General features: G+C 43.7%; 1 protein-coding gene across 1 annotated transcript in view; it reads left to right on the top strand.

The window, feature by feature from the left end:
- Positions 1 to 27,480, top strand: part of TRPC5 (transient receptor potential cation channel subfamily C member 5) — a 148,437-nt gene that overhangs the window by 38,210 nt on the left and 82,747 nt on the right. Inside the window, exon 2 of the mRNA XM_045030704.1 lies at positions 11,553 to 11,951. Coding sequence (XP_044886639.1) covers positions 11,574 to 11,951 — 378 coding nt within the window. The 5' untranslated portion in view covers positions 11,553 to 11,573. The remainder of the gene's footprint in view (positions 1 to 11,552; positions 11,952 to 27,480) is intronic.

Here is a 27,480-nt window from a genome sequence, read left to right as displayed (position 1 = left end):
AGCTGTGCAAGTGAAAGTCAATGGAGTTGCTACGGCTTAGAGAACATGAGTTTGTCTGCTCCCTGGGAACTGCAGCTCCCACTAGGGAGAGCATCAGAATAATCATTCAGGCACTTGCCTTTTTTTGTTTTTGGATATGGAATGGAACATATAGATTGGCTTTTATTTTTGCAATGATTGGGATTTAAAAAAAAAATTTTAATTTAAAAGAAAAATTAGTAATGAATCAAAATATCCTCCAATATCCTAGCTCAGTACAACTATTCTAATCAGAATGTTTAAAAAGAAAATGTACAAAAGGTAAGTAATCGATTTGACATTGTCATTCTTCACAGGCCAGACACTTGCTCTTTGTCCTGCTGATAAATCTTGGTATAAGAGGCTTATGTTAAATTGATGGACCATTCTAATGTTCTGAGCTGAAAATGAATATCCACAATAAGATCGTCTTTTCTCCCTTGCCTCCAGCCCACCCCACGTCTAGTTTAAAGGCACTTTCCCACATTCTCAGATCATAAGAGGAATTGGTCTGGTAGCTTTTCCGTATGATTCAGCAAAGGATTTCAGGACATGGGCTGGCATTTCAGCTTGAAATTTCCAGGAGGGCCAGACTTATCTACCTTAGGGAAATTTGCACTGCAGCCACTTAATGCAGATGTGCTGCGGGGCAGTAACAAAGAACTTGGACTGCTGCAATTTATAGAATTATAGAAATGAGAGGTCATCTCATCCATCCTCCCATGCTCAGGCAGGAGCAAGTAAATTTAGACCATCCCTGACAGGTGTTTATCTAACCTGTTCTTAAAAACCTCCGATGATGGGGATTCCACAACCTCCCATGGAAGCCAATTCCAGAACTCGACTATCCTCACCCGTGACAAACTTCTTAAGAGCTTAAAATCTGTACATAAGTTAGTGATAATATTTTTGAGCATGTTTGGCATCTTTCATTTGATGATCTCAAAATGTCTAACAAACATTAATTCATTAAGCCTCAGAGCAGCCCCGTGTAGAGGGTTTGTGAATAAAAAAGGAGCTATAGAGAAATTAAGCAACTTATTCAGGATCACATATCCACTCAGTAGAAAAACTTGGACTCAGACTCAGGAACTTCTCACTCCCAATCCCCTGTTCTGACCAGCAGAGAAGTAACTGCCCTCTTAGCTACAAGAAACCATGGTTTTCAGGTACTATGGCCCAGATCTTCAAAGGTATTTAGGTGCCTAACTTCCCACACTTCTAGTTGCTAGAGGAGATACTCTATCATAGCATCTGTACATGTATTATGGCCTGGATAGTGCAGGGTGTTAGATGAGAACTGCTCTAGTCTCAGCTAGTGGATAACAAACATGAGAGGACACTCTCTAGCCAGCATGATTCTTCTTGTCTCCCTGGAGACGCCCTCGCAGAATACTGGGCTTCTTATTAGTCCCACTTCAGGTGTCCTCCAACCCCCCAGCCCCAGAACAATTAGTGAATTAATTAAGAGGTTTGCCTACAAGATAAAGCCGGAATGTAAATAATTTGTATTTTTAACACAACTTGCAAAAATCCCACCAGGTGCAAATAGAAAATATTTTATTTAAGCCACGCCGGTATAGAACCATACTCTCTGGATCCAGGATTTTAAAGAGAAAATTCTGTTAAAAGACAATATCAAGGTTGACAGACCCCAGGGTTTGGAGCAGAAGGAGCCATAAGGGAGAAAAAAAAGCAGAAATGGGAAACATCAGGATGAAAGGGAGAATATCGGCCTTTTTTGTTGCAGATAAATTGTCTTGACTCTCAACAGACCTTGAGATACAAACATTGTGCATGTCAATCAGCCAGCCACAGCCTGACTGCTGCAGGGTCCTCCGAGAAAAGCTTTAGAAGACATTTCAGTCCTGCTGTGGAATAACTTTCTCCTTCTGATTGCAGTGTATGGTTTGTAAAGGTGCTCAGATACCGTAGTGATGGGCATGGTATTAGAATCTAAGCAGAACAGAATAGACTATTCCAGGGGAGGGGCCCCAGGGGAAGGGAGTGTGTGCGTGTGTCAGGGAGACCAGGACCATAAGTCACCGTGTTACCTCTCTGCCTCAGCAAGAGTGAGCTCTGCTGGAGCGTAAACTGTGTGTCAGCTTCCTGTCAGACCACTAGATGTCTGCCTCCAGCAAACTTCCTGAGACTCTGCCCACCTGAATCTTGCTTTGCAAGTTTGCAGGTAACATCCAGTGAATCCCAGTTCCCCACAGGTATCTTTCTGCGGGGTCCAGTCCCTCTCATTGGACACTCACAGAAATTATTGCCTCCAAAGAGACAGTGTACACACTAGCGTGTTGGCTTTCTGAGGACACACTCTAACTTAATACAGAGCATGGTTTATAGTAAAACTAAGGATACGTTTATTAATAAAGAACATAGGTGTAAATGATACCGAGAAAGAGAAAATAAGGAAGATATGGTCACAAACGAAACAAAAGTAAAAAATGTGCTTTCTAGTGTCTAAATTTAACAGATTATAAATGTGGTCTCGGGCAATTCCTCATCTACAGTCAGTTCTCAGAGTCTTCAACCCACCCTGCTGAAGGATCCAGCTTTCAGAGATTTCCATAGCACTGGCCTCTTTTTCCCCATAAGCAATGGATAACAAAGAGGTTCTCTCCCCTCCTTTGTATAGTACAGCAAACCTTGAAAATGTGTTCTTCTGAAGTGTCTGTCCCCAGATAAAGTTCTTCTCCCCTACTGTTTGTCTCTTCCTGTTGACTTCCCACCTCCCCGTTGACTCATATTGAAATGTAACTTCCATTGTCTCTGGCATCACCTTGCTCAATGTACATTGGAGAGACGGGCAAATAGGCAAAACAACATTCCTTAGACTGGGACAAACTTGTTTATCAAGTCAGCCTCCAATACACATTTTAGGAACGTATTTTCAGCACACATACATAAATCTTAACACACCATCCATCCATCCATCCATCCATCAGGGAATGATATTCATGACCAGCCTGACACCAGTTTTAGGCGTTGTACTCGGTACACTTTTATAAGATAATAATATTGTATACAATAAGTTGATTCAATTGCTTATTCTTTGGGGTTCAGACTCCCTCTTCTCCCCCTGGGGTATCTGGACCCTGACTGTCACACACCCATATAAAATTCACTTTGCCTCAATGGTGAGTTCTACATTCAGTGCATTTAACAATATTCAAATGCCACCTCTTTAAAAAAAAGGACCTCTTCTACTCAAAATATAGATCTCAGCTGGCATCTAGGATGTGGGACTCTTAAGCCCTGATCCTGCAGTGAGATCCACTCAGTCAGGCCCTTGCATCTGCAAAGAGCCCCATTGAAGATAAGGGGGCTCAGCACCAGTAGAGGGGTCTGTCTGTGCAGATCAGCCTGCAAGCTGGGGCATAAAAGGTCATATGCTTTTTCCGGCATAGTTAGTGAGTGAGAACTAAGGCACTTAAAAGAAGGATCCAATCACAGACTCAGTAGGTCCATTAGGTAAACATAATAATATTTACTTAAATAGCCCTTCTGGACTATGTCAGAACACAGTTTTACAACTTTTTAAAATTGATCAATATAATTAAATGCACAGACTCTAAGGATGACTAAAGAGCTAATTGAACCTACTAGTTTTCAAAGAGCTCAAGCCCCAGGTACAGAATGAAAAGTGCAGATGATGTCTTCATTGAGATAGCAAGGAGGAAAAATTGCCATACAAGCACAGGACAAAGTGACATAAGATGCATTGACAACATTTAATGCTACACACACACAATTTTGTCAACCGCTTCCAGAATGCACTTACACTAAAAGGGAACAACTAATGTGCTATTTGCACAGTGACAGATACAGTATTTGATTGACTACTCCAATCTGCAATTTTGTTCGGCTGTTCACACTGAGCCCCATCAAACAGGAAAGGTGGCTCTTGAGTATTTGATTCTTGTTTTCATTACTTAGGCAGATGTTCACAACAGTTGTCAGCAATAAGTTCCTGCAATTAAACTATATATATGTACATATATATTCTGCTTTCATTACATAGTTAGGCCCTGGTGATTTATATCACCTGTCTATCTGTCAATCATCAGGCAAAACAAGTGATAAAAAATAAACCTGTTATCTAGATTGTCCTATTTTATTAGAAGGAAACAAACTAACATGGACTCATTGCATTTTAAGTCTTCACCGGAAGTCTCAAGGGATGAGAATTTTAGAATGTCACGCCCTGGACTATATCCTGTGAAATGTGATGGGCAGAATCAAACAAATGCCAAAAATTCCTGAGAAATTATCCTGTGAAAATCTGGTGAAATATCACAAAATGTTCACAGTGGCAGAAAGCAGCATTCATGATCGGCAGCTGTGTGTCCCCATCATTGATAGTATCTATCTATGGAGGGATATAGTTATTAATAAGAAGATTTCCCTTATTTCATTTCTTCCTACATCCCCAATGCTTCCTTCATGTCACTCAAGCTTCCCACCTGACCATTTCTTTTGTTTCCTTCTCTCAGTCTTATCTTTGTGCCATCTTCCATGCCACCCCTTGTGCCTCCTCAAATCCACTTCTTTCTATGAAGCTTATCAATTTGCATTTCTCCAGAGGAAGAAGTGTTATGGAAAAAAATGTTGTTATATTGAAAGGAGTTTTATTATTTTATTATTTTTGCACCTCTTGGAGACAGAGCCATATCCTGCTCATCTGGTGCATCCTAAGTTAGTGCTGTTATATTTGTATGCTTTAGAATGGTATGGGAATAGAGTTCTCTGGGTTTTGCATATGCCATGAAATGTATTAAATCTCTCAATAGCTTCAAACAAGAGCCATTTTTTATTTCAGCTACAACTCAGAGAAAGGCTTCTTTCTTCCTCCCTGTTTGTGGACTGTCTCTTCCAAAACTACACTGGCCCAAAGTCAAGGATGGGCAGTATTCATTCCTGGAGAAATGACATATTTGATCTCTGATGTCTCCTGACTCTGCAGCACTAGAAAGGGAACTTTATCCCTTTGCAAAGTGGCAATGCCAATCTATCCAATGGGAAATACCCTGGAAGATGCTGAGAGTTCAGACCTTAATGCTGTGGGTACAGAAAAGCTATTTCAGGTTATTTATAGAGGTTTTAAATGGCTGCATTTAAAGGGATAAAGCTCCCATTTCTTTAAGAGGCAGCTTAAGTAAAAATAGTGGCTTTTTGAAGCTGTTTGAAGGTTTGGAATATTACAAGTAGATCTGATGAAGAGGGAATAAATGAGCTTGAGGCAGGCAATATAGTCAAAGGTAAATGATAAAGTATGGACCATGTGATATGTAATTTATTACCTGGTTCTCCTGTTTTTTACAATGCTCTGCATTTTATTGTTTGGCTATCACCATCACATACATGGTGTTTATATAGTCATTGATGCTTTTGAAATCTAGCACATGTACCATTCAGAACACCTTTCCCTAGTCCCAAATATTAACTTGGCTAGGAGGAGACTTTGCTCTGTGAAAGGAAGTCAAATGAAAAATGTATATTTTTCAAGCTTTCTGTGCAGATTTCAATATATTAAAGTCACTGTGTAATAGCAGCCATGTTTCTGTTTTTGCTACATTTCAAATACTTCGCTGCTGCTTCCCTTTGATGTCCCTGGGACTTACACAGATCTTTTCTGAGTTTGATTTCACCATTTTTTTTTAAATTTCCCTAAATGCTTATAAGAGGGCAAGTTTCTCTCTCTAGAATAAATAATATTGATAGAAGAGAAAGAACAAATCAATCGATGGGCAGAGCATTTTAGAGAGGCTTTAAATAGATCAAATCCTGAAGAGGTAGTTGAAATAGAGGAAACGAGTTTTCAGATGGAGGTAGAATGTGGGCCTATCATAGAGCGAGAGATAGAAGAGGCTATTAGACAGACAAAAGCAAACAGGGCACCAGGTGAAGATAGAATAACCGCAGAAATGCTAAAAGCCAACCTGAATATGAGTGCCGGGATTCTAAAGGAGCTATTCAATAAGGTGTGGGAAGAAGAGAAGGTACCTGAAGCATGGAAGAAAGGTATCATCGTGAAATTACCAAAGAAGGGTGATTTGTCTTTGTGTGGTAATTGGAGAGGTATAAACTTGTTATCAGTGCTCGGGAAGGTTTTCTGCAGAGTTCTGTTACAGAGAATAAGACAAGCAGTAGAAGAGATCCTGAGGGAAGAACAAACAGGATTTAGGAGTGGGAGAGGATGCGTTGATTAGATATTTGTACTACGTACGATAATGGAACAATCTCTTGAATGGAACTCGCCACTGTTCATTAATTATCTCGATTTCGAGAAGGCATTTGATAGTGTCCACCATCCATCTCTCTGGAATATCTTAAAAATATATGGATTCCCTTCGAAAGTGATTAACATCTTCAAAGATATGTATGCCGGCAATAAGTGTTGTGTTCGCCATGAAGGACAGCAGAGCGAGTGGTTCCATGTGAGAATGGGAGTTAGACAAGGGTGCGTTATTTCGCCCATTCTATTTCTTGTGGTCACAGATTGGGTGATGTGGAAAGCCACTGAAGATAGGCCAAGAGGGATCGCATGGGGACCCTCTGGTCATATTGAAGACTGTGACTTTGTGGATGACATCGCCCTGATTTCAAGCTCTCAGACAGACCTCCAAGAGAAGACTGATAGAGTAGGTAGAGTAGCAAGGTGCGTAGGACTTAATATCCATGCCGGTAAGAGCAAAATAATGAAAATAAAAACAGCCAGCTCGACGAAGACAGTGTTATGTGACGTAGAATTGGAGGAGGTGAACGACTTCAAATATCTTGGTAGTTACATATCGGCTGATGGCAATATTCAGAAGGAGATATCTACCAGAATCGGTCTTGCAGCAAATGCATTCTATAGACTTCAGAATATTTGGAGGTCAACCATCTTGCAAATGAAAACCAAGGTAGAGATCTACAGGTCGAACGTCCGCTCTGTGTTGCTCTATGCGGCGGAAACATGGAGGACCAACAAGAAGATAGAAAGTCGGCTTCGGGGCTTTGAAGGAAGGTGTCTTAGGCGAATTCTTAACATACATTGGCCGCAGTGTATCACCAATGTTGAAGTGAGCCGATTAACGGGCATCAACAATATAGTGGATGAAGCCAAACAACGAAGATGGAGGTGGCTGGGGCATGTGTTGAGAATGGATGCTGACAGACACCCTCGTATTGCCCTACGATGGACACCACAAGGAAGGAGGAGGAGAGGTAGACCATTGGGGACGTGGCGAAGGACCATTGAAGAGGAAATGAAAGGTATGGGAATGAAGTGGGATGAAATCTGCTGTCTCGCTCAAGAACAAAATGAATGGAGGAGAGTGGTTGGCGCCTTATGCTCCACAGGGAGTGAAGAAGAAGAAGAAGAAGAAGAAGAATGGTCAATGCAAATCTGTTGATCAGCAATCATTACTTCTTTATGTGTATGATGTTGCGCACAGCAGGATAGTGAAGTATGAAAGTGAGTGACACACTATACAGTAGCACTTGCGGTAATTTGTTAGCTGTCTGAGTATATATGATCATTTTGCTAACGGGTGGCTTTATGTCCCGATTTTACAGGAAAGATATAATGAGATTGTAACTTCCATCTACAACCCCTCCTCATCCATTCTAGATCTAAATCTGAACAGACAAACAAGAGTTAACAAACAGCTTGGTCGATCTGCAGTGTAACCCAATGAGAAATATATTAGCTTGGACATTGCATGCTATCATTTTCAGCCCCGGCAACGGTTTGTTTGAGGGGGGAGCAGCTGTACAAGTGACAGCGTATTTAACAGAGCTGAATGAATAATTCGGAGCAAATAATTCAGTTGATGAATTTTTCCTACTCTGATTTCATGGGGCTTCTCACGTGCTTGAAATGAAGCAAATGCTTTGGTGGATCAGAACCTTAGGCTATACTGGGGGCCAGGATCTATCTGTTTTAGAAGTTAATATGAATTGTGGGTTTTTTTCCTTTACAAAAAGCTATTGGAAAGACAATGGACTAAATTCTGGAGTGATTTACGCCCAGCGCCACTCCACTGACTTTCACAGGGTGGCAGTGATTGAAAATCATTGCAGAATTTGGCCCACTATTTGCAAATAATTCCATGAAAGCAAATAGAAATAGGAGTAAAAGATGTCCAGCTGGACATGAATTTCTCACTAAAAGATCTCAGGCATGTTGAAACATCAATCTTCACAAGAGAATGATGTCTCCCTTCTCATGTCGTCCTCTGCATCACTCTCACTTCGCTGAGGGTCACTTCAATCCTTCCTTGCTTTCAGGCCCTTTCCATCTTCTGTTGACACCAATGGAAGTCTTTCCAGGACAACGGAACTAGCCCCATAACTCCCTGCAACCTGCTGATGTCCTTGCATTATAGCTCCCATCTTTCTGGCCAGAATGATGCCTTTTAGATCTGGGGTAATGTAGACCAGGCCTAAGTGACATAGGAGCTGGATAGCTCCATTTTTAAGTTTCTTGACCACTTAAGAGCCTAAGTCTTATTGAATGTCAATAGGTGCTGAGCTCCTAAGTCACTTAGGCCAAGTCTACACTTAACAAATGTAACTGACATAACCATATCAGCAAGGGCTGTGATTTTTAGACTACCTCAGAAGGGGGGGGACACAGAAAATGATCAGTCTGGGAATGGCTTGGCTGCCTTACTCACTGGCTACCATCCTAGCACATTGAGCTGTCTGTTTAAGTTACGTCACTTAAGCACGCAAATGCCACAGACAATATGTACAACAAAATAACAGAAGCCACTATGTTTAGCGTCAAGAAACGAAGCCAAAGTACTTAAGACGGGTTGTGTGCAAGGCTTGAACCATATCTCAGATTGTTTCTAAAGCATATGTGCTTCTAATGGTTTAAACAGATGTGAGTGGAGCTGTAATTCTTATAAATTGAGAAATACTCCCATATTCATCAGTAGCAGGGGTTCTCACAGTGCGTTTTCTGACTGGCCTAACCCATTCTAACAAATATATGGCCTCCTAAGACATTCACAGATGACCCTTTGCTGCATGCCAGTACTCACCCACAATTTCATGGTGACAGCTGGGATAGAACTGGGATCTTCCTGTTTCAGAAAACACAAGCCCCTAAACCAGGGGTCGCCAACCTGAGCCTGAGAAGCAGCCAGAATTTACCAATGTACATTGCCAAAGAGCCACAGTAATACGTCAGCAGCCCCCCCATCAGCTCCCGCCCTCCAGCCCCCAGTGCCTCCCGCCCGCCGGCAGCCCCACAGTCAGCGCCTTCCGCCTGTCGCAATCAGCTGTTTCGCATGCGTAGGAGGCTCTGGTAGGGGATGGGGGAGGAGTGAGGGCATCGCAGGCTGGGGGGAAGGGGCCTTGGGGGAAGGGGTGGAGTGGGGGCCAGGGCCTGGGGCAGAGCAGGGGGTTGAGCAGTGAGCACCACCTGGCACATTGGAAAGTTAGTATCTCTAGCTCCAGCCCCGGAGTCGGTGCCTATGCAAGGAGCCACATATTAACTTCTGAAGAGTCACATGCAGCTCCGGAGCCACAGGTTGGCCACCTCTGCTCTAAACACTCGAGCTAAAAGATAATCTGATTCAGTCCTTAATCTACCAAATACAGCTGCCCTATGGCAAGCACTTCTGAAGCCACATCGTAGAGAGCAGAGATATATCTGTAGAGCAATAGTCTGTACAATAGGAAACTGCCGCATCAGGTCTGACTGGTTAGCCCCTCAGCTGATTCAGTGAAATTTAAATTTCACACTAAGTAGCGAGATGCTGTGAACACACACTTCAGATTTAAATATTTATGCAGATTACAATAAAAAGTATTTGCACTCACTGCACAACAAGTGGATGGAATGAAAATATTTTCCTCACCTTCACTAATAGTTTTACTGCACATATAAACAAGGCATCACAATAACACTAAAAAAAACAGGTGCGTGTGCAGCACATGTTACACTGGTTGAGTTATTGGTGGTCTAGCAGTAAGAAAATAATAAACTCTCTATTTGGGATAGAACAAGTGAAGACTTGGTTGGGTTACAGAAGGTCAGACCTGATAGATGGAAAGTTGGTCTATTTTTTGGCTTGTCAATCTTGACAGAATACTTCTTCAGCATAAAAAACAGAGGTTGATCACATCAGTGAAAGCACAGGTACGAAAAGATGTCGGCTCTTCTATGGGGAATCTGTGGCAGAGCTAAAAATAAAGCCCAGACCTCCTGACTCTCAGGCCTGCCTGTGACTCACAAAACCCTCCTTCTCCATCTGTTTTCTCCCCTTAAAAATCTCACCTTGCCACCTGGCATAAAACTGAATGACACAAAACCCTGTTAAATTTGCTGCATGGAACAATTCTGCATTGGGCAAACAGCTCTAACCGATGTTTTTAACTTATGTGCTGCTATGATACTGACTTTTTGGGCCTCATTGGCCCCAGCCTGCAGACAACAACATTAAATAATGTCTGAAGGCCCCTGTATCCTCAGTGTGGTGCTTTTCCATCCCATGTGCTCAGGGGAGGCTCTAGCTTTTTTGCCGCCCCAAGCAGGGCTGGCAGGCCGCCTTTGGTGGCTTGCCTGCAGGAGGTCCGCCAGTCCCGTGGCTTCAGTGGACCCGCCACCGAAGGTTGTCTGAGTGCTGCCCTCATAGGGACTGGCAGGGTGCCCCCCGTGGCTTGCCACCCCAGGCACGCGCTTGCTGCGCTGGTGCCTGGAGCCGCCGCTGCATGTGTACCTGGCCTATTTGTTAGGTAGCCTTGTGGGCTAGTAAGTAGTGATGGGATGGAGCTGAAGTTCAGTTTGCTACACTTGTTCAAAGGAAGTTTTTTCCTAGGCTGCAGGCAGCCCTGCTGACTCTAGGGAGCTGCAGTGTGTTGTGAACGTGAGCCCATCTTCAGGATCTATTTATAAATGGGAGAAAGTTAAATTTAAAAAAATGTGCTGAGGTTTTAAAATAAAACTATGACCAGGTCAGAGTATAAACACAGGGGGGAAATTAATCCCTTCTTCAAAGGGAGAAAAAAAAAAGATAGCAAGCGAGAGAGCGCATAATAAAAGGAAAATTCATTAAGTATAACAGGCCAGTTTTGGATGGTATAAATCAACGCACAGGTCCATTGACTTCAATGGAGCTATGATGATTTATACCAGCTGAGGACATGGCCCAGTGATCATAAAGGGAGAGGAAAAACACTGAGTGGAAACATAGCAGAGGTGAGAAATCCACTTATTCACACATTTGATGGATAGTCCACTAACAACAGCTGGTGCTGGTTAGCAGATAAAGAATATCATTGGCATGGCATTTAAGGTACAACCGATGTCACTTTGTGCATTGTCCCGAGGAATATGACCCTGCAACTTCTACTTTTCCATGCAGCCCCTCATTTGATGAGTGTTGGGGGGTATTAAACTCATTGTACTGAAAATAAGCCCGAAACTTTCACTATGATTGACCTTCAGCAATTTGTCCCACTTGAATGGAAGCTAGTAGTTGCTGTAATTTCAGTCCCTAAGTGTCCTTCTTCTTTCTTCCAAACAGGTTGCACAGTCACTATGAACAATGGCCCAGCTATACTACAAAAAGGTAAATTATTCACCGTACAGAGACCGGATCCCATTGCAGATTGTGCGAGCAGAGGCAGAGCTCTCGCAGGAAGAGAAGGCCTATCTCATTGCTGTGGAGAAGGGGGACTATGCCAGTGTGAAACATGCCTTGCAAGAGGCAGAAATCTACTACAACATCAACATTAACTGTATGGATCCTCTCGGACGCAGTGCTCTTTTAATAGCCATAGAGAATGAAAACCTGGAGATCATGGAGTTACTGCTGAGCCACAGTATTTATGTGGGAGATGCTCTGTTGTATGCAATACGGAAGGAGGTGGTTGGAGCCGTGGAGCTGCTTCTGAGTTACAGGAAGCCAAGTGGTGAAAAGCAGGTTAGTCAAATATTCAGGCATGGAATTTTTATATTAGCTAATGGTTTGGTAAGAGATACCCAGTTGTTCAGAAGCTCCAGAGGGTCTGGACAGGTCACAGACTCAGCTAGATAAGGCCCGGCTATTAATTGAATATGACATCACTATGGAAAATCCCAGGATGTTGTTGATTCTGTAGAGAGCACATTTCCCTTTGAATCAGTTCTGAGCCAGTGTCCCAGAACAGTTTGGGGAGGTGGTGTGGGGGTACTGTGCTGTTGGAGGTGCTGTACGACACAGAAAACACAAAATGAAGATCCTAATGAAAGATTCTTTGATCCTGTTTGTAAGAGTAGCTGTGTCAGTCCTGGTCTCCTGCTCAATTTCCAATCTGAGTAATCACATTCTGCCTTCCTTAAATTCCCCCTGCAGTTTCAGTTTCAGAGAGTGTTCATTTTCACATCCCAAACTAAGGATGTGGGTAAAGTGATTTACGGATAGATACTCTGTGTAGCAATTTAGTGGGTTTTTTAATTAAATTCCAATATATAAATCTAAGCTATTGTTTTCTTGCTATTAATACATGGAATCACTTTTTAAAGACAGATCCCAACACTGCAAACACTGATGCATGTGCTTAGCTTTAAGCAGGTGAGCAGTCCCATTGACTTCAACCTGTACACATGTGACAGCTGCCATGTATTGGCACGGCCGTACCAACAGACTGGCGATTGAACTGGAGACCTCCAGAGCAAAGAGCCTGAGTTGCTACAGCTTGAAATAAAGCACTGTAGTTGTGGGGTGCAATAACTCATTTCCTCTGTGGTTTGGCAGAGAGGGGGACCTGTAACAGACCCTGGGTCACACATGTGCTTAACATTAATCACATGGGCAGTCCTACTGAAGTCAATGAGACTAGCCATGTACTTAAAATTAAGCACATGCAAAAGTGTTTGCAAGATCAGGGCCCATGAATGTTACCTATTGTACTGTACAATTTTTTCTCTCATCCTCATTTACAAATAATGTAGCTGATAAGTGGGCTGCTTTGTGTATGTAATACTAGACACACTGTAGATTTTTTCCTGTCCTTTGATTAGAACATCTGTCTACCTATCTGTCCATTCCAATGCCTAATTTCTGTTCTGAAATCCACTGGAACATGTTCCCAAGAATTGAGGGATTAATGTGATTTAACCATAAAAGGCCTAGTGTGCAGCTTTTTGATAATAGTTGTAAATAATCCAAAGCAAACAATGAAGAAATACTCCAGATCATCAAAGATAACTTTGAAGGATGTCCCACTTACAATTCAGAAACCATTCCACAAATCCTTTGAATACTAACTAGAAATATGTTGCTGAAAGATTAGATAGATAGATAGATATTTTCTGACAGAGTTAAATTGAAATACTACTTTTCTGTTTTATCCTGATGTTAGTGGCAAAATATGGACCATACATGGGAAAATGAACTGTAGTCTTTTCTCACTGTTCTAGAAAGACTGGTTATCTTGTTTAGAGATACACCAGAATGGCAGAAGGTAGCACAGAACTAAAGATAAACTCAAGCTTTATTGAAAGGGTCGTCAGTATAATGGGAAAATACTGAGGTTAAATACAAATACTTTTGAATGATCATGAAAAGAAAGTGCTGTGATTCTATGCGGGCTTCAAAGAGTTCTCTTGTAATTCAGAATTTTTTATTCCTAGTGATTCACCACCTCTGCTGTTTTAAGTTGATATAGTTCCATTGATGTCAGTGGAGCGAGGCTGATTTACATCAGCTGAGGATTGGACCCAACATCTTTAGTTTCGTGCTACATTTCAAAGCACTAAATTATATACGTATCTATCTTCTCTTTCTACAGCAACTTTTATATCTTTGTGTGTGTGTGTGTGTGTGTTCCATTAATGCCAGTGGGAACTGTGCATGTCTGTTAAGGAAAAACAATTTTCATCTTGATATAACAGTTACATTTTACACAGAGTTGTACAAAATGTTCCCGATAAAATCCCCAAACACACAAAATACACCTGGTTCTAGTGAATCAGATCCAGATGGCACAAAATCAGATTCATTGCCAGAGTCACCCCCTTTCTTCAAGGGTGGGGGGAAAACAGGATGGCCTTTGACATGCTCACAGACGTTTTGCAGCATGAGCTTTCGTGGGTGAATACCCACTTCTTCGGATGTCTTGCATCCGAAGAAGTGGGTATTCACCCACGAAAGCTCATGCTGCAAAACGTCTGTTAGTCTATAAGGTGCCACAGGATTCTTTGCTGCTTCTACAGAACCAGACTAACACGGCTACCCCTCTGATATTTGACATGCTCATTACACTTGCAGCTCTGCACTAAGACAGTGAGTATAATCAAAACTAGTATAATCACCTGCCGGTGTCAGGAAGGAATTTTATCTCCAATGCGCAGTTGGCTAGATGCATTCTGGATGGGTTTTTTGTTTTTGTTTCGCTTTCCTCTGAAGCATCAGAGATTGACTATTGCTGGAGACAGGACATAGCACTGGTGTGGACAGCGCTTAGGTCACTGTAACTTGCATCACTCAGGGTGTGGGTGTGTGTCTTTTTCACACCCATGAGCGACGTAAGTTAGATCTACTTAAGAGGTAGTCAAGTATCAGAGGGGTAGCCGTGTTAGTCTGGATCTGTAAAAGCAGCAAAGAGTCCTGTGGCACCTTATAGACTAACAGGTGTATTGGAGCATGAGCTTTCATGGGTGAATACCCACTTCGTCGGATGCAGTAGTGTAGACCTGCCCTCTGATGTCTGGCTGGTGTTTCTTGCTTATATGATCAGGGTCAAACTCATCCCCAGATTTGAGTTCAGGAAGGAATTCCCCCCCAGGTCAGATTGGCAGGACCTTGTGTGTCTGTGGGAGGGGTGGGGGCAGTTGCCTAGCTCTGCAGCATAGAGCATGAATTGCCATTAGTATCATCAGGGTGTATCTCACCTAATCAGTTCCCTGCCATTGCAGGTGCTTCAGACATTGAGAACACCTCAGTCTCTCCCCGTGGGGGCGTGCCACAGGTTAGTCTCCTAAGGACTGAAATGCTTTGGTCTAACTCAGTATATATCTAGGAACAAGGAATGTCAGACATTCTTACGGGATGGGGGACTCTGTCCTGGGAAGCAGTGACTCTGAAAAGAGACTTGGGGGTCATGGTGGATAATCAGCTGAACATGAGCTCTCAGTGTGACGCTGTGGCCAAAAGAGCTAGTGCAATCCTAGGATGCATAAACAGGGGAATCTCGAGTAGTAGGAGAGAGGTTATTTTACCTCTGTATTTGGCACTCAGGAGTGGCGCCAGGGTTTCTGGCACCCTAGGCAGGATTCGGGGGGGCAGCATTTTGTGCGCTCCTCATGGGGCGCGCGGGAGCTTCTGGTTCCACTTCCATCGCGCCGCCGAAGAAGGACCCTCCACCGAAATGCCGCAGGCGACAGCAGCAGTCATCGAGCTGCTCAATTGCCTGCCACTGTTTCCCGCGGCACGTCGGCAGAAGGTCCTTCTTCAGCGGCGCGATGGGAGCGGAACCGGAAGCTCCCATGCGCCCCATGGGGAGCGCACAAAATGCCACCCCTCGAATTCTGGCGCCCTAGGCGACCGCCTAGTGTCGCCTAATGGAAGTGCCAGCCCTGTTGGCACTGGTGTGACCGCTGCTGGAATCCTGTGTCCAGTCCTGGTGCCCACAATTCAAGAAGGATGTTGATAAATTGGAAAGGGTTTAGAGAAAAGCCACAAGAACGATTAAAAGATTAGAAAAACCCGATTTATAATGATAGACTTAAGGAGCTCAGTCTATTTAGTTTAACAAACGTAAGGCTAAAGGGTGACTTGATTTCAGTCTACAAGCATCTACTTGGGCAACAAATATTTAGTAATAGGCTCTTCAATCTAGCAGAGAAAGGTCTAACTCAATCCAATGGCTGGAAGTTGAACTAGACAAATTCAGACTAGAAATAAGGTGTACATTTTTAATGGCGAGAGTAATTAATAATTGGAACAATTTACCAAGGGTCAAAGTAGAGTCTCCATCACTGGCCATTTTAAAATCTTAACTGGATGTTTTTCTAAAAGATCTGCTCTAGGAATTATATTGGGAAAGTTCTAACGCCTGTGATATACAGGTCTGACTAAGTGATACGATGGTCCCTTCTGGCTTTAGAATCTATGAATCTATAAATACAGGGGTCACAGGGTGAAATATAACAGTCTGTGATAGACAGGAGGTCAGTCAAAATGATCTGATGGTCCCTCTTGGACTTAAAGATTCTGACAAAAAACAGGTTTGTCACAAGCCCAGATTCGTTCCCATTTTGAGTGGCCCTGGGTCAGTGTAAGAACTTGTGTACAAACCAGGATTTATTAGCGATGCCATCTCAGAATTTCAGGTTGTTCTGATCTGCGGTTTTGGTTCGGGCCCTTCGCTAGACCTCATTGGGAGTTTGCCTGCAGACGGCTGCAGGACTGGGTTTTTAGCTCTTCAGCCTCATCAATACTAATGAATTGGTATTCATTTCATGCACAGGTTTATCGCATGAAATGAAAAGAAGTGCCTAGTTAAGCACAATAAGGACACATGGCTTAATGCTTCAACCCACAAAGCTAATCCCGGAGCAGCCTGTCTCAGAACTCAGACTCCTTATGATAGCCTCAGAGCAGTGCCAATGCACATTCTTCTGGATCCTTTCCTGAGGAAGTCCTAGGGTGGCTTCCCACCAAACATCTTTTATGAGAGTACCCCAGAAATCCTCTTGGCACAGAATAGCAGCTGAAATTGAATTGTAGGCCTTCTGTGTGCACATATCCAGGTCCTCCTCGGCTGACATTATGGTCCTGGCAGTGTCAGGGCCACCCGGGAGGCGGGGGGGAGGGGGAAGTGGGGCAATTTGCCCCAGGTCCCGGGCCCTGCAGGGGCCCTCCGAGCCCTGGCCCGGTGCGTTCTGGGTCTGTGGCGGCATTTTGGCGGCGGGGGGCCCTTCAGTTCTGCCGAAGATGCGGAGCGACTGAAGGCCCCCCCGCCGCTGAAATGCCGCCGAAGACCCAGACCGCTGCCAGGTGAGTACAAGCACTGCAGCTCCCCCGCTTTGCCCCAGGCCCCCTGAATCCTCTGGGCGGCCCTGGGCAGTGTCCTCATTCATGCCAAGTAAAAATAAAAATGTTGCCCCTTTTTGGCTGAGCAGTAGTTAAAATCCAGGCCTTGCAGAGTGGTTTCTGTTTGGTGGAGAAATCAGTGACATGGACTCGGGTTATTTTCTGAGCGCAATCTGTTTATTTATACACAAGGGTTTGTCTCCCTGGACAGTGGTAGGGACACAACTGCACATGGGCAGTTCTTTTTTTGCAGAAAACTGAAGTCAGATACAGTCAGTTCTGTTCCAGAGAGAGGCGTTCTGTTTGCTCGGCTTCTCTCCAGGGGCCAGAGAGAGAGCTCTGAGGCTCTGATTGCTCACTCCAAGCTGCTTGACATACAGCCTTCTTCCAGCCTCCCAGCCCTGAGTTATGGGCTTTGGAAACCCTGTTAGTGCCACGCTTTCTTGACATCTCACTGGGGGCATCAGTTTTTTTGCCCTATAAAAGAGTTTCAGGTGCTCCGGATGTTGGGCACAAAGGAGAGCACTTTATCGCACCCGTTCACCTGAACGGGGTCTGTGACTGTCTTTGCACGATGGCAGGCCACTAGTACCTTCCGGCATAACTAATCTTATAGACATATACAGACAGCCTGATATGGTCTACCCTTTACTGAAGGCTGGACTGTGGCTGGCGAAGAGCCTATCCCTCCTTTCTTGCACCGCCAGCTGAAGTGCCTGCCACAACTGTAGTCACTGTGCATCGGGGAGCACAGAGACTGCACTGTATGGGGCGGAAGAGGAAGAGGGGAGGACTGAGGAGAAGACACCACAAGCCCACTCCTCCCACAAACGATCCACAGAATGGCTTGGACCAACCAGCTGCAGAGGGCAGGAGGTGGCAGGTTTGTATAATTTTTGGTAGTGCCCAGAACGGCTCCAAGTCCCACCCCCTGTCCCACCTGCCTTGTAAGCCGATATATATATATTTAAAAATAATGTAAAAATGGACTGGAAACAGTAACAGTTTAACAGTTTCTCTATATTGCACAATATCACTATCGTAAGAAAAAATTATTTAACTAAGAATATCAACTTTATTAATACTCTTTTGAATACGGAAACAACCAAGCACGCTTGGATCACTAACACTCAAAAGCAAATGCTTTCTAAAATTAAAACAAAATGGAGCCCCTTCTTTTGCGATGTTCTACAAGAGGGGAGTGGGGTGGCCCCTTGCCCAGCGTGGGGCAGGAGCGGTGACTACGGGTGTGTGTGTGTGTGTGTGTTGGGGGGCAGGGCGTCACGACACTCACCCAAGCCCCAGCTGCTCAGGTCCAGGCCTTCCCTGTGGTGGGTGCAAGGGGGGAGGGGCTGCCATCACGTGTGCGCTTCCTTCCCTGTTGCTGTCATTCATGGTAGCCTCACTGGGGGGGGGGAGGGGCTGCCCCTTGCCAAGTGAGGGGCAGGAGTGGTGACTGCATGCAGGGGGGGCAGGGTGTCACAAGTCCGACACTCACCCAAGCCCCAGCTGCTCAAGTCCAGACTCCAGGAAGCCACCTCACAAGCGGAGTCATCTCCTGGTGGGTGCCGGGGCCGGGAGTGGGGGGGGGGGTTGCCATCACGTGTGCGCCTCCTCCCCCCGCTCCCCGGAGGCCCAGCAGCCGCCTCTGCCTGATGCCGACGCTGCTCCCTTTGTTATAGCCAGCAGCGGCCAGTGAGGGAGCACAGCGCAGAGCAGCAGGGCCGCCGCCAGCTGCCCAGGGTGCAGGCAGGGACACTCCTGGGGAGGCACGTGGGGGTGGCAGGCGGGGGTGGGGAACACTGTGGGGGTGGCAGGTGGGGCCAGGGAGAGAGACCTGGCCCCGAACATTGGTGAAGCCAGGCCCCCATGCTGTGAATATTGCTGGAGTGTGGGCACCACGGGCCCATATAACTCTAATGGATGGTCTAGCCTGGGCACCCCTCAGACACACAAGGGAGCTCCCCATAGAGGCTTGGCCCTGGCCCCAGCTCAGGCCTGGGACTATATAGAGATATCTCCAGGTAGTAGGGTCTGCAGTGGTTTCAAAAGTAGGGCAAGAGCTTTCGGTTTTTGCTTGTTTGTTTTTTCCCTGTGAGAGTGCCAGGGTCCCATCCCTGCCTCTCAGAGCCTGATTCAAATTGATGAGCTTGACACAGCAGTAAAGGACTTCATATGCCATTACTAAACCCAGCAGGCAACCTTTACTCCTCACGCCTTTGTTAAACTGCAGTTTTGATGTTAAACTGCTGTTTTCTGAAAGCGCTATGACAATTGTAGTGATATGTCATATGCCAGTTACTATAACAACGCACTTCTCCAGTGCTGCAGCTTGGCTTGTATCAGATGTGTCGGGAAAGAAAGAAATGATATTTTGTTTACATTGGAAGTTTAGGAGAGTCAGGGGCAAGCAAAAGCCTCTTCGAGGGAACCGATGTAGCACATTATATCTGAACAATGATGTGTTAAAGTAGCTCTATTTCCTTTTAGGTTCACCTCCACAGAACTTGGCATTTCTCACTAGGTCTCTTCTGTATGATCATTACAATGGACAGCCAGTTTTCTGTTCACCCTACTACAGGTCTCTAGATGAACCGTTAAAGAGACTACACCAGTTATACAAAGAATAATTCCATTGCTAACTTAATGTCACAGCAGTTATGACTCACAGTGACCCCTTTTGGAGATTTTGGGTTCAGCCACAGAGGTGTCATGTCATGGGACTCTGACCTTTGTTTTAATCAATGGAGTGATTGTAGGGAGAGGCTGATATGTTTCATTCTCAGCAGAAAATAACATCCATGCTCACTAAGGGCCTGATCCAGCTCCCAGTGTGGTCACAGGTACACCTCTGCCCTGACATAACGCTGTCCTCGAGAGCCAAAAAATCTTACCACATTATAGGTGAAACCGTGTTATATCGAACTTGCTTTGATCCGCCGGAGTGCACAGCCCTGCCCCACCCCCGAGCACTGCTTTACCGCGTTATAGCCAAATTCTTGTTATATCGGGTCGCGTTATATCGGGGTAGAGGTGTACTTCGAATGTGAATAAAGATAAAACAAATTCAGGCCACTTTAATTCTGAATGACATTGTCCACATAGGGATTTCATGCAGCTTAATGAATCCACTTCAAATTCACACTTTTAGTTAAATCAGATTTTCCTGGATGTCCCCATGTAGACAAGCCTGTAGGTGTGTGGATATTAATTTCACTTACAAAAGAGAAACCACTCCTTTGAAAATTTACATTATATTTATAAAGTTTTCTCCATAATAATCTTAATCTTATTTTTAGAAGCAATAGTATTTCCAAATAACTCCCTCACTGAGGGCCTGATCTTTCAGTGAAACCCTCTGAAGGACAATAGAAGTCTTTCCATTGACTTTAATGGATTTTGAATTAGAACCTATGGGCATTTAGGTTTTTTTTTAATTGTTTCCTATGTGATTTTTACAGAACAATGCAGGTGCCTTGCTGAGTGCTTTGTGTAGCTCTTAGTGCAAATACATGCAGTTTGCATGAATCTGCCGTACATTGTAACTCATGGCAATATGTTCATTTCTAACATAAAATGTACAGTCTATGCTGAATTCTGAACCCTATTTCTGTTCTTTAAGAAATGAACTTCTATCTGTTATCTGGATTATTTTTTTGTCCTCAGTCTACCCATAAACACTTTCCTGGGTAGCTGTTTTGCTCATGTCAATCAGGGCTAACAGCAAATGTTTACATAAAGATGATATTAACACCCCTCTTCTATTTGCCATAATTAGTAATTTACCCCAGGCAGCTGGCTTCAAATTAATCTGGTTCGCAGATGGGACTGAAATGCAATGTCTCAATAACTAAAATACAAAAAAGTGTTTTCAGTATTGATACTTCTCACTGTATTTGTTTCAATGGTCAAAAGGCCCCATGACTCAATGAGATCTCAACAAACACCAATCCCCATAACTTCCAAAGAAAAAATACTGCAGAAATAAGCCCCGGGGGAATTTTTGTTTTTTGTTTTTTTGTTTTTTGTTTTGTGTGCAGAAAACACTGTAGGAAATAAAGGACAATATTTAGGGTCTGTGTTAATAATCCTCAGACACCCGCTAGAAGCAGGCTTGATAACATTTGATAACTTAAACTTGACCTTGAAAATCCTGTTTCAAATGAGTTGATGAATAAAAGTCTGTCTTAATCTCTGTGTAAGTAACTACCAGAGATCTGTTGCCCCAAGGCAATCTATCATGAACCATAAATGATATGCTACATTAAACCTTTTCATTCATACCAAAGCTAGGTTACTTCTTTGATTGAGGGTGTTTCCAGTTGAGTAGTCATAATCATGGAGAGATCTTCTTCTCAACTAAAAGAGACAAGAGAAGAGTTTCTCTAACCTTTCCACAAACCTCGATGCAAGCGTAACACAGAGTAACTAACTATGGTTATGAAAATGAAGGAAACAGCTTAGATACCACAGAGATGATTGTGGTATAAAAACTAGATATGAAAGAATGAAAAATCTTGGAAACCAGTGGGATTAGGTGGGACCTCTACACAGTGAGAGGATTGAAGGTCTGAACTCCCCACTCTTTTCAGAGCCATAAAAGAGATCATCCCTTATATTTCTTTCCTGTAGAAAAAGGAATGACCATTGCCTTACTAAAGTATTAAAGAAAAGCAGGGATCTGTGTACTCACAGCACAGTGGTATCAAACTCCAGAGCTGCAACGCTGAGACGGTAAACCAAGGAAGAAATGAATGTGGGAGTGGTATTCATGGAGAGGCAAGGCAAATGGATGTGTGGTGTACGTACTGCTCCATATAGTGATTATGGTAGAAGCACAACTTCAGTGTTAGTTCTAGGACATCACTGAGAAGATGCCTTAGCCAACCTGCCTGAGATGCCACAGAGATGAGCATGTGAATGCAGGACATCAGAAACTGACAACAGGCAAAGGGAGCACAAAGCCTAAATGTAACCACCTGTCTAGGAACTTCTGTGGCCTTTATCATTGTATCAGAGCATCTGAGACAAGGGTTTCAGTGGAACAGGAAAGATTTAACAATTGTTGGAAGGGTTTAGAGTCAAAGTTATCCCAGAGAAGGTTCAGAGGGAACTGTGGTACTAGAAGAAAGTTTGCTGTAGGTACTTGGTATGGGAACATTTAAAGACACCACAAGGAAGAAAGATTGTGTCTGAAAAACCTAAAAGTGATTGTTGCAGCTCAAATGTCTAACAGCTCTGCCAGCATCCATGCTTTTCATTATTTTTATTGCTGTAGTAAGAACTCACAGCTATAGTTAGCAACAGGCCTTTGACAGTGAAAACTGCGTCAGAAATGGAGTCCATCTAATTAAACCAACAGCAGAGAAATCACCACTTCATTTAATCATCACATTAATCAGGAAAAAGCCATATTTTAAACCTAAGAGTAGGTAGCAAAGACTGGATGAGTGGAAGAACCAGAAACAACATCCTCAGGGTGATATATCAGATTGTGACAGGGTGCGTGTCTCACCCACATCCTCGGTCACTCCAGGAACCCAGACTCTTTTCTTTTAGTGTCCACTCTGTATAATATATTCAAGTCCCTTCCACCAATAACTGTACAGAAGAAATACTCCCTGCCTCAAAGACAGACAGAAGGTCAGGCAATTGGAACTATGATGGATGCTGCATTATGAACCTTCTTTACTCATTTAAGAGAGTGTTGTTCCTAATACCTCAAGCAATGTGCTCAACATGACCCTATGTCACTTCCTAGCAGCTCATAAAAATAAATTTAATTGATCCCCAGTAGCTTAATATCATGCCAGCTCAGCTGTCTGAGCAATCTGGCGACCAGAAATCTGAGAACAGGGGAAGAAAGTTCCTCACGCAACACTGCCGTTCCAGAGTCGGGTGCTAGCTGCTCAAATTAAAGCTGGGTGAACTACTTGCAACAAACTTTTTGTTCAACAAATTTAATCCTTTTTATGTTTCTACACAAACATTTGTTTTGATCAGTTTGTTGTGGTAATGGTTAATCAACATATTTGGTAACATAATGGTTAATGAACATATTTCAGGCTGGGGATTGTTCACAAACGCCATGACTATGGCTTTTGATCATCATTATTTGTGCAGCATGATTGGTCCCCTAAATCACATATTTGTTTCTGCTTCCTGTCTGGGTATCTCCCAAGCCCAGAAAGAGATTTCAAGCTGGACACTCAAACTCTTTCAGCATGAATATTCATGAATATCTATTTGTGCCAGGAGTATTTGTAACACTTTCTCATTCATATTTTCAAAGGAAAGTCTGCCTGGGTGAGTGTCGGAGGAAAGTGAAGAGAACATATTGTGGGTACCACAGAACAAATTCATAGGTTTTATTAAAAACTAATGCTTGGGTCTAATCTTAAAGCTCAATCCAAATCTGGAGCTGAACCCAACCACAACTGACCTGAAGCTGACCCAAGAGTATTGAGTCATTTTCAGAACTGACACAACCTGGAACCAAACACTTCCTGTTGAAACTGTGTCTATGCTGCCTATGTCATGTCCTTGGGGCTTGACCTGGTGAGGGCTTCTAGCTCTCCTCTCCCCATTCATGTGATCTGTCTCCAACTGCCTCCTGCTTGTGGAGCTGGGGAAGCAGCATCTGTATGTGCTGCGCCTGCCAGACACCACCACCTAGCTGTGCTGTGGAGACGTGCTGCAGCTCATTTGCAGAGACTGCAGCGCACACAGAACACAATGAGGTGGCGTGGCTGACAGCAGCGGGGCATGCAGCTGCCGCTGCCCTGACCCCATGAGCAAGAGTTTTCAGACCTGATATGACCCAAGCACTTTAGTTGGGTCCCACCAGATTCGGTCACATGGCAAGGCTCTAGCTCATAGGTACTTTTTGCAGAATTCATCTAGATCTGCTCAGAATGTCAGATATACCCATATCTAACCTTGCAGTTCACGTACCCCTACACTGTGGCAATAACTTACACTTTACAATGCTAGACAATGCAGTGTTTACTAGTGACAAGATACTTGATTCCCCCTAACTCTGGGACTGAGAATACTATTTCTGTAATACTTCCCACCTCTGCTTACTAGTAAAGTGGAAATCTTGTAGAGACTGTGCAAAGGCCACTCTCAACTTGAGTCTACCTTGAAGGAGCATGTTGGCACACCAGCCAAACTGAGATGGTTCAGGGCAGCATGCATCATGGTATTTAGTTCATGGGAATGTGAACAGGGCTCAGGGGCTGCACTTGAATATTCACCATGTAGAAAGAAAATGCCGAAGTTCTGATGCTATTGATGAGCCAGATCTTGTTCCGGCAGCATTTAAAGTGTGTCATTAACGATGTGGTTTTTAAATGATAGCATTAGAACCACTGAAGAAAGGTCTTAGATAAGTGGTAGCAAAGAGAACGAGGAGTACTTGTGGCAACTTAGAGACTCGTTCTTTTTGCTGATACAGACTAACACGGCTACCACTCTGAAACCTGGTAGCAAAGGAAGATTTTACTCATTCAGATCTTTTTTCCTATTGGGAGAAGCAATCTATTTTCCAAATTCCTATTTTTTGTCAGCAATGACTCTGTGGTCTTTTCACTTTCTAGTTCAGAAGCTATAGCATCAAATTTCATGTTCTGCTCTTTATTACAAAAACAAAACCCACCAGCCTGGCCTAACAAAATCAAAATGGGTGGAGATCTGTTTTGTGGAAGGCCATTGGGCAGGGTCAGTCAGCATTAAGTCCAGCACAGAAGTGATCCCAGATATAACTATTTGCATAGTTTTTTGTAATGCTGCTCTTTTGCCATCAAATCTGAAATTTAAAGAAATACTGTTAAGTAGGAATTAAAAACAAAACAAAACCCTCTTCTAAACAAAAGCTGTCACATATTTAGTCACTGAAACACAAGGATTCATACCCTGCCTGCATGTATTAATAAATTACAGGAAAAGGCAGGCATTCTACATAAAAAGAAGATGACATAAAAGACCATAGATAGCATAAATATTAAATTATGTTAGCACATCTTGTCCCTGTTACCGTTTTGTCTGGCTTGGGAATGTGTAGGTCGAATGAACTAATTAAAAAAGGCTGGAAAAGCAATCATCTTTTCTGAGTAAATCTTAGAAAAAATCATGAATAATAATAATAATAATAAAAAGCAGATGACTTTACAAGCTATGCCTGATAATCATTGCAAATTGCCAACTATGCAATGACTTTACTTCCGCACGTTTGGGTTTCAGGGAATGCTTCTCTGTAAATTGTACAATGTGTAAGGTGCAGTGGAGCTCCAAAGCCTTTAGTCCTTCAGCACGATGAATTTCCCATCTTTAACAAAACAAAACAAAAAGCCCACTATTGTCAGGCTTTAGTCTATGTCGGGGTGACCAACCTGAGCCTGAGAAAGAGCCAGAATTTACCAAAGTACATTGCTAAAGAGCCACAGTAATATGTCAGCAACCCTCCACCAGCTCTCCCACCCCCGCTCCCAGTGCCTCCCACCCACTGGCAGCCCTGCTGATCAGCACCTCCCCCTCCCTCCCGCACCTCCCCATCAGCTGTTTCATGGCGTGCGGGAGGCTCTGGGGGCAGGGGAGAGGAGCGAGGGCGGCAGGCTCAGGGGAGGGTGTGGGAAGCGGTGGAGTGGGGGCAGAGCCTGTGGCAGAGCCAGGGGTTGAGCAGTGAGCACCCCTCCGCACATTGGAAAGTTGACGCCTATAGCTCCAGTTCCGGAGTCGGTGCCTATACAAGGAGCCGCATATTAACTTCTGAAGAGCCGCATGTGGCTCCGGAGCCACAGATTGGCCACCCCGGTCTATGTTGTCACCAACACTCCTGTTCCTATCAGTGAATAGCTCTTCAAATCGTAATGACAAAAAATGAAAAAGAGAAGAAATAGTGCTTTATATTTTTAAGTGGGAAAAAAAATTCTCATCTGCACTAACACGTCTGTCAATGTGGACTGCAGCAAAGGGGCTAAATTGGATTTACTCCTTTATCAGCATTACTAGACATGTTTCTGAACTGCTGCTGGAGAATCTTGGGAAATGATTGTTATGTCTAGCAAGTAACTTGGGAACAATTGGGCTTTGGCAAAGCTTTAATAACGCCAGTCACCCTGTGAGCCAGATTCTGATCTCAGTTATATCACTGTAAGTGTAAGTGTGGAGTGTAAGTGTGGAGTAACTCTGGATTTTTCTCAACTCTGGATTTTTCTCAGTGTAAACAAGGTTGGAATTTGGTCCTCTGTTTATTCTATTGAATTTGACAAATAGTATTCAGCTAGCCCTGTGCTATGTAAATGAATAATAATAGAGATACATTTACTAACTGAGGGAGTGGAAGCATCAGAGAGCCACATCACAATATGTAACTTCAGGGGGCTCGGATAATCTTCATCCTAGAATATTAAGGGAATTGGCGAGTAAAATTGCAAGCCCGTTAGCGATGATTTTTAATAAATCTCTAAACTCGGGGGTTGTACCGTTTGACTGGAGATTAGCTAATATAGTTCCTATATTCAAGAAGGGGAAAAAAAGTGACCCAGGTAACTACAGGCCTGTTAGTTTAACATCTGTAGTATGCAAAGTCATGGAAAAAATTTTAAAGGAGAGAGTGGTTACGGACCTTGAGGCCGATGGCAGCTGGGACAAATTACAGCATGGTTTTACGAAAGGTAGATCGTGCCAAACCAACCTGATCTCCTTCTTTGAGAAAGTAACAGATTTTTTAGACAAGGGAAATGCGGTGGATCTAATATATCTTGATTTCAGTAAGGCGTTTGATACGGTACCGCATGAGGAATTACTGGTTAAATTGGAAAAGATGGGGATCGAAATGAAAATCCAGAGGTGGATAAGGAGCTGGTTAAAGGGGAGACTGCAGAGGGTCGTATTGAAGGGTGATCTGTTGGGTTGGAGGGGGGTTACCAGTGGAGTTCCTCAAGGTTCGGTTTTGGGTCCGATTTTATTTAATCTATTTATCGCTGACCTCAGAACCAAAAGTAGGAGTGGGCTGATAAAGTTTGCGGATGACACCAAGTTGGGAGGTATTGCCAATTCGGAAAAGGATCGGGATATCCTCCAGGGAGATTTGGATGACCTTGTAAACTGGAGTATTAGTAACAGGATGAAATTCAATAATGAGAAGTGTAAGGTTATGCATTTAGGGATGACTAACAAGAATTTTAGTTGTAAGCTGGGGACGCACCAGTTGGAAGTAACGGAAGAGGAGAAGGACCTCGGAGTCCTGGTTGATCGCAGGATGACTATGAGTAGGCAATGTGATGTGGCCGTTAAAAAAGCTAATGCGGTCTTGGGATGCATTAGGCGAGGTATTTCTAGTAGAGATAAGGAGGTGCTAGTCCCGTTATATAAGGCATTGGTGAGACCTCATTTGGAGTATTGTGTGCAGTTTTGGTCTCCCATGTTTAAG

Source organism: Mauremys mutica, chromosome 9, assembly GCF_020497125.1.
Source record: "Mauremys mutica isolate MM-2020 ecotype Southern chromosome 9, ASM2049712v1, whole genome shotgun sequence".
Lineage (NCBI taxonomy): Eukaryota > Metazoa > Chordata > Testudines > Geoemydidae > Mauremys > Mauremys mutica.
This window is presented reverse-complemented; position numbering and strand designations above follow the sequence as displayed.